Below are 7,889 nucleotides of genomic sequence, written 5' to 3' on the forward strand. Positions count from 1 at the left end.
GTTAGTAAGTGGTATCTGAGAGTCTAGGCAGCAAAATTCCATATTGCATCCCTACCTTTGCTGAATGAGAGGAAGGGGATCAGCTGTGCAGTTTATAATCTTGAAGCTTGTAACTTGGACATTACTTCCCAGGTTCCCAGCATTTGCTAAGGACCTCCTTTTAACTGAGGGAAGGAAAGCCATGTAACAAAACAAAACACAACTCTTCCCTTCCCCCTCACCCCCCAAATATGCTAAGAGCTGCTTTTATCTTGTCCTCGTATTACCACATAAATCCTTTCTATATAGAATCCCTTTGGGGATGCAGGGACAAGATAAAAGCAGCTATAGAAAGGATTTATTTTGGGGTGATAATGGAAATAGAGGTAAATATGGGCGATATAATTGTTATATGAAATAAGTAAGAAAGCAGCAGCACTCTGCAAGCAAATAGTTTTTTTCTTTGCTTTGAGAGGGTTTTTTTTCTCTGCTTTGGTTCCTCGGGGATTTTTTTTCCAGTTTCCTGGATACATTCTATATCTTTATGTATACACGTGCTACCACAGTAATTAGCCAGTGGCAACCAGGATCAAAAAATGTGACTGGGGGGAAAGAAGCATATTTTAAGCAGAGCCACCCATGTGACCGTATCAAAGTGGAATATTTGTCTATGAATTCCAGACCAACTCATCGTGATGTCTGTATCAGATGTTTAGAGGGACGGTTTTTGATCTATCATTCTAGTTATTGGGAATGTAATGGTCATTTAGTTTAGGCATTTATAGATATGCTGCAGGGGGGGCTTTAATTAGTGCAGCTCTGAAAGCTGCACTAATTTAAAGTGCCTGGAGTGTCATGTATTATCATCCCCACACTGAAAAATGGCGGTGGGACGCTTTGAACTAAAGCTCATTAGATGATCTTTAGTTCAAAATGTCCCACCGCCATTTTTTTAATGCGGAGATGCTGATACGCATGACACAAGTCTGCCCCAAATCACTGTAATTAACAGAGTCTGCTTCAATGCACTGTAATATTTTAAAAAATTAATATATTTTGTGTTCTAGGTCAAATCATCCGAATCAGTTTCAGATCATATTGATTGAGCAGGGAGAACTCAATCACTCTGAACACCATGTGTGGTGCTACAACTGGAGAGCATCCTCCATCCCAGGCTCTCACCCTGGGGCTTTAGATACTCCCAAATTCATTGGCAGGCATCCTACGTGCAGTTGGAGCAGCCTCCCTGCACGTGTTTAGGAGCCCTTTGTTCTACAGTGCCATATGAGGCTTTTGCCAGGCAGTTTTCTTCTGATTTCCAATTGGTTTTGGAGCATTGCAGACTCTCTTTACCTGGCTGATGCCACATTCCTTTACAGTTGTTCTTTTAACCAGGGGCTCAGATATCAGGGCTCCTTTGACTCTGATACCCCTGAACACTTCAGTCTGTGACAGCCAGACCTTGTCCTAGGACTCTTGTCACTTTGCTATGGTGGGAGAAGCATTCTTGTTTGGGAAGAGAGTCTTCCAGGAAGCTCATGCAGTGGTTTATAGCAGACATCTTTTTCAGGATTACCTTCAGAGCGCTCAGATTACTTTTAAAAGTAATAAACTTTGGGGGGAAAAAAGAGTGGTCCTGGAACTCGTTTCGGAGGTAATTTCAGTAGGTAGAGGGAAGTGTTGCTGTTGTTGTGTAAAACGTTGGTGAAACTCCATCGAAATAACAGGGAGGTGGTTACCAAGAGCAAAACAGCTTGGCTTATGTAGTTTAGTAAAATGAAAGCCGAGGGAGGGCGTGCAGGGATAATACGGCTTCTGATACGTAGAGAGCAAACTGCAGGGTAGGTGCTAGGGAAAAGAGAGAGGTTTAAGGTAAATGACATCAAATGAGTAGGAACTGGCCATAAATAAGATTTTAGGCTGGAAATTGGGTGGTGGGAGGATTTGGAACAGCCTTTCAATCAGGGTTATGAGATTTAACTGAATCCTTGATGAGATTAGGAGCGCAGTTGTGGAGTATAGTTGCCTCTAGCAGAGCCCAGTCCACTGCTCTGGATCCAGGAGGTCCCCTCCTGTCCTACATATGGCATCTTTCAGTCCCTTTCCCCTATTCCCTCCAAGTTTCTTTAACATCACTCCAGAGGCCTATGTCATATGACCATTAGGTTCATTGTGGTGGTAGCAGAAGGGAATAGCTGTAGTCTGAAACAAATACAAAGAAGCCACTGTGATCCTAGAGGGGGTTGTTGCAGATGACCAGTCCCACCTGCATTAAAGCCATTTGTTTAGAAAAAAGTTAAACTTGAGTGAAATAAATAGAAATTATTTCATAAAAATGCTCCCTACTTCCCCAGCTCAGGCTTATACTGCACTAAATTACTTTGCTACGGCCAGGTCCACATTGATAGCTACAGCCAGCAGAGATGCAAGTCTTTAGTGTGAGTAGCCAACACCACAGTTGAAGCATAGCTTGTTTCTGCTTGAATTTAGAGCATGTCACCGTTTATCCAGGGCTCAGGTTTTTTATCAAGTGCACTCTTTCTGCACTTTTACCATTGCAAAAATTCTTGGCCACCCCAGTGACTCTTGGATAATGTCAACCCTTCGAGACAAAGAAAACCAAGACATGCTTCAAAATATAGTGTCTAGAACGGGATGCTTGTCAACATGTCATGGTTTAAGAAACTATCATGCAGCTACAGAGGTGGCATTTAGTAATATGGCTAGACATCAACTGTGGTTTCACAGTGGAGAACAGATTTTCTCCCTTAGCTAAATATTCCATCTGGAAAGAATATTAAGAGCTCTAAGACTGGGGAAAATGTTACCCTTCCCAGTCCCCCACCCTGGGTTGCGTTCCACATCCTAAGATGACTGCAGTCTCAATCTTTTATATTAGTCATGTAATGAAGGGTTCTCTTCTGTGTACATGAATTCCAAAACATGCAACAAGTAAGGGATCAGGTTAAAGCCAGGATCATCTGCAACCTAAGGCAAGTTTTATGTCTCTCATCAGGCACAGATGCAGTGTTTTCCATGCCTGAGACCCTTTAAAATACATCCCATGCTTTTCTGTTAATACTAACAGCCTAGCAGATTGGGGGAGGGCAGGATTTAGAAGAGGAAAAGAGGAGTTCTTATGAACAAGACTAGGTTGCCTGTGTGTCCCCAAAATAAATTGGCCAGTTTTGTTTTCAGCAGCTCGCCTCTGGAACTGAAAGCCTCCTTCCTGCAGTAATGTCTAATGAAATCAAATGATATTTGTAGCCACAGTCCATATAAATAAAGTCCTTTGCAGTCCAGTTCTTTTATAGACAAAATAGTGCTTCCTCTAGCTAATCTTACCCGTGCGCAGTGGACTAAGGAAACATCTGCTCTCCACAATGGGCCTGGGTGTTCTGGCTAGTTCCTTTTTATAGCTTATTTCTCTCCTTGACATTGGTTGCTTCCACCTGTTGCCAGTCCTGCTCCCATCCACCACTGTTGGCTTCCTTGGCAATCCCTACAGTAGGAGTAGATTTTGTTTTCAAGTTCTTGCTCAGAAGAGTTTTAATCTTCCCTCTACCAGAGTCCCGTCACTCCATGTTAATGTCCATGCTACCTACGAGTTAAGTGAGAGTTATTTCAATTAGCCATGACCACATCAATTTATTCCACAGCAAATTACTCTGTTGAAAATGTTGGAAAGTACTGGGGATACCTGGTGAGACCGAGTCTGCTGATGTTCTAAGTCTGCTGCCTCTCACATGGACCCACATTGTCTCTTTGTCTCCCTCAGTTGCCGCTTACAATCTGTAACCTCTTTAAGGGGACTGTTGTTTTGCCCTGTGTTTATATGGTGTCTGGCTATTACTCGATTGAGATTCACTCGAATGAGGTCTGCAGTTGTTAGGGGCAAGTAGTGTTGGACCCCATATTGGGTCAGAATTTGCTCTTGTAGGAAGAATGAGATTGATGACTTAAATAATTATTTGTGGTCTTGTTTGTTCTTTGAAGTAATAAGGGAAAATTGAATATATCCATTAATATTAAACACAGGGCTAAGGAATAAAAAGCAAACCGGCTTCTTTCTAATACTTCAGAGCCTGTTTTTATACTCTTTGGGCACGTCCCCATGAGTGGAAATGTGCATTTCCTTTGTGTTGCTGCTGCTTATCCCTAGGGAATGCCTGTGCCATGCGCGCTCTGGTGCATGCCACTTTGCCCCAGGTGCGGTAGGGGAAGCTGGGGCCAGCAACAATGCTGACCCCAGCAGCCTTACATGGGGTCCTGGGGGCGTCCAGGAGCATGGTCCAGGCTCTGGTTTTGGGTGGCACATGCTGCCACCACATGTGCCACCCCACTTCTCTTCGCTGTGGGATTTTTTGACCCCAGGATCTCCCAAAGTCGGCACCCTCCTCCCCGCCCCCAAAGTAGCAGTGCAGGGAATCACCTGTATGTGCAGCACACGCAGCATGTGGTGCCTCAGACAGGTCTGAGCTCGTATGGATGGTGTCCCTTAGGTGTATTTGCACTGCTTGCATGCAGAATAAGGGCCGAAATCAAATAGAATTCTCCTGTTTTTTATATTGTCCACTGCTTCATTTGATCTTTTCTTTTATATCATCATACACTATGTTCTGTTTTAATTTTGTGTAAATTAGTAGAATGGATAATCTTACTGCATGCTTTTAGTGAAAATTATAATTTATACAAATTATATTATTTTATTATATACTAATTTTATTTCTCATTTTATTTTACTGTTTTGGCAAAAGCCATAAATAAACTACTACTACTATTACATTCCAATTCCAGTAATACTTTTATGCAATGGCAGAATAATTGTGCCTGACATTTAGCCATGGATGTGTTTCTTTTACAAAAGCAAAATGATCCCTGTCATTTCAGAACTGTGGCAGCTGAAGTCAGAAAGCAGATATCGGGGCAGTATGGCGGGTCTCCCCAGCTTCTCAAAAATCTTAACATTGGTGGCAGTGTTTCTCACCATACAACTGTAAGTCATTCTTTCCTTATGCAGTAAAAAACAAAAAGATGCATGTTATTAATTGCATGTCAGAAATCACACACTGTTACTATTTAAGTAATAAAAGCCACTCCAATGAATTGGTATTGCAAACATGGGGTTAAAGGCTAATTTTTGATCAATGGTTTGAATCCTCCATATGGGTTTGCATGACTGAACTCTCCAGGGATATGTTCATGTGGATCCCTTGACGGGAGCATGCCTGTGGTTGGTCCCATGAAGGCCTCAGTGCCACATTGAGCTCCACATGTAGATGTGGTTCTGCCTACACAGAGCTCAAAGTCTTCAGACATTTGGGGTCTTCCCTTGGTCCTTGAGTACAGAATTGTAGCAAAGGTGACAAAGCTTTGTTTTTGTTAAAGATGTTCTAAATGTAAGAGTGCAAGAGGCTGTTGCAGATGGCTATTACTAAGACATTTCCCTTTACTTGCATTGTTTTTAAACACTGCTCCTGTAGAATCATTTAAGTGGCTGAACTTGAGAAGAAAATTGTCAAAATTGCCCATATTGAGTGAGATCATATGCAGTCTCCCCTAATATCCTTCCAACATTTCACCACTTCTTAACTGGCTCTGTGTATGTAAATCCAGTTCACTATATAGAGAGAAAAGATCCAGCAAATGCCCTCAATGGAATTGCGTTCCTAGAAACCTTCATGACACTTGCATTATTGATCTGTATTACAACAATTAGTTTAAAATTAATTCATTACGTTACCCTGTCTTTTCAATTCTGTCTGCTCGCTTCAGGCAGTTGTTAGAAGTGTGTCTTTGATGCATGGAACCATACACTCCTTTCTATGAATACTAAATAAAAACTGTTATTTTTGGTTTGGAAAAAGGGCCAGCAGTGGATCAGTTTTGACTGGACTGTGATTTAGCACTTCTTAGTATGTAAGGCATTTAAGCCTTCCTAGCTTTCTTACCCTGAACCTAATTTGACCTCATGATTTATGCTTGCATCACGGAAGGCACATATGACTCCTAGTTTGGAGTAGTGACTTAGCTGCATGCTGGAAATTCTTTTTAAAGCAGATCCTGTTATACAATGTTATTCAAAACTCATCATTTGGTCTTGGTGTCTGCAGTCATTACCATATCTTCATATGCATGGGAGATGCTGTAGCACCCAAAGGCAGATGTTCAGGGCTAAAGTCAGATTTGCCTTATGACTTCTACACATCATCTGAGTCAGCAAATACAGAAAGACCAGAGGGCTGGCTTTACCAGCTCTGCACTAATCCTACAGAACTGCTCAATTTCCTGAGTCAAGTTCCTACCTCTGATTTTGCAGACAGCTACATTCTATAAAGTCCTTTCATGAATTTACCAGCTTTATCTCCAAACCAGTTCTGTTTCTTGCTCCTTCTGAAAGACAGTTCAAGAGTAAGATCTCTTCCATGTGCATGACTCCGCTGCCATTCAGCTGTCCGGACCTTGCTAGTGTCATGTTCTTGTTGTTATCCTTCTTATGTTTGCATGGCCATCCGATTTTATTTAAGACTTTTTCATCACGGCAGCAGCAAAAACACTCAGGGCTCTGAAATGACACTGAGAACCGTGTGAATGGACATCAGGGCTCTGTAACAACAGTGGAGTTGACCGGTGCAATTCTCAGTGCAGAAGCAGGGCCAGTTTTCTGATGTAAGGCACCTTTTCTCTTCACCTTGCCAGTAGTAAGGAATTACAGTGTACTTTTATTTCTGCACCATCCAAAGCCAATGTGGCAGCAGATACTGAGTTACTGGTAATGTAAAGCAAAGCCTCAAGAGTCACAGTAAATGACACACTGACTGAAAGTGTCCTCCCAGCTATTCATATCAAACTGCATTTCATGAAGACTGATGCAATGAATCATTAGTTTGTCGTGCTAAATGTCATATTGCACTTAGATGCAACTTAGAAGTAAGATCAATTTGGACTGATAGTTTGTAGACATGTTGGCAAAAGCATGTTTGAGCAAGTAATGAGTCTTTTTTTTAATCTGTTTGTAATATGACAGGAATTGGTAATAAGAAATTCAGGGCTCAGTTGCACTTTTTGGGTACACACAAGTGACTCTCAGTGAAGTCAGTAGCTATACCTAAATTAGGGATGTAAATATATTTTTTTTTAAATTACCTGTTTAGCCTCCTCTAATTATAATGGTGAAACGATTAACTGATAGCACATACCTAGTTTAGCGCCTTCCAACAGGAACAGCCCTGGTCCCAGCCCCTTGTGTCTTTACTGTGTGCCTGGTGCTGCGCAGGCCCCAGACTGCTGGCAGGGAGCTGCGGGTTGGGGTTGGCAGGTGCAGCTGAGCCACTGGAGGATGCTGCCCAGCACAGCTGCAGCTTCCCCTTGCCCCCAGGGGCTGGGCTTGAGGTTGGGGCTGTGGATGGAGCCGGTGCTGCAGACCTCTCTTGTGCCTGGATCCTGCCACCATGGGGAGAGAGGGAGGGAGGTGCTGGGCCCTGCCACAGGGATCAGTTGGGGCCTTCCCACCACAGCAGTGAGACTCCTGGCCCCATGGTGTCATCTGGAACTGGAAGGCTTTTCTCTGCTGCTTGGCCAGGCCCTCCCCAGCTTGCCTTGGGGGAAGGGGAGGTCTGGTCTCAGTGGGGCAGTCTCTGCCAGGAGCACTGCATGCTTCTGCCTCCTGCCTGTGGTGCTGCAGCAGCGTGGGACCTAGCACAGCCCTTAGGCAGGACTGAGTGTGTGGCTGGTTCAGTCTGAGAAGGCATCACGGTGGTTGGAGCAGTATAAATATAATTGTTGTTTAACCATTTAACTGTTTACATCCCTAACCTAAATCTAGGTGGTAGAAGGCACAGAATCAATGAGTCGGAAGGGACCTAGACAGGTCATTGAGTCCAACCCCCTGCCATGGGCAGGAAGGAGCA

General features: G+C 43.2%; 1 protein-coding gene across 6 annotated transcripts in view; it reads left to right on the forward strand.

Moving 5' to 3' along the window:
- Positions 1 to 7,889, forward strand: part of DOCK7 (dedicator of cytokinesis 7) — a 199,139-nt gene that overhangs the window by 13,259 nt on the left and 177,991 nt on the right. For all 6 annotated transcript variants that reach the window (XM_019501183.1, XM_019501184.1, XM_019501185.1 and 3 more), the window contains exon 2: positions 4,870 to 4,975. In XM_019501183.1, coding sequence (XP_019356728.1) covers positions 4,870 to 4,975 — 106 coding nt within the window. The remainder of the gene's footprint in view (positions 1 to 4,869; positions 4,976 to 7,889) is intronic.

Source organism: Gavialis gangeticus, unplaced genomic scaffold (genome assembly GCF_001723915.1).
Source record: "Gavialis gangeticus isolate Ggan-Ray unplaced genomic scaffold, GavGan_comp1, whole genome shotgun sequence".
In the NCBI taxonomy this organism is placed as follows: domain Eukaryota; kingdom Metazoa; phylum Chordata; order Crocodylia; family Gavialidae; genus Gavialis; species Gavialis gangeticus.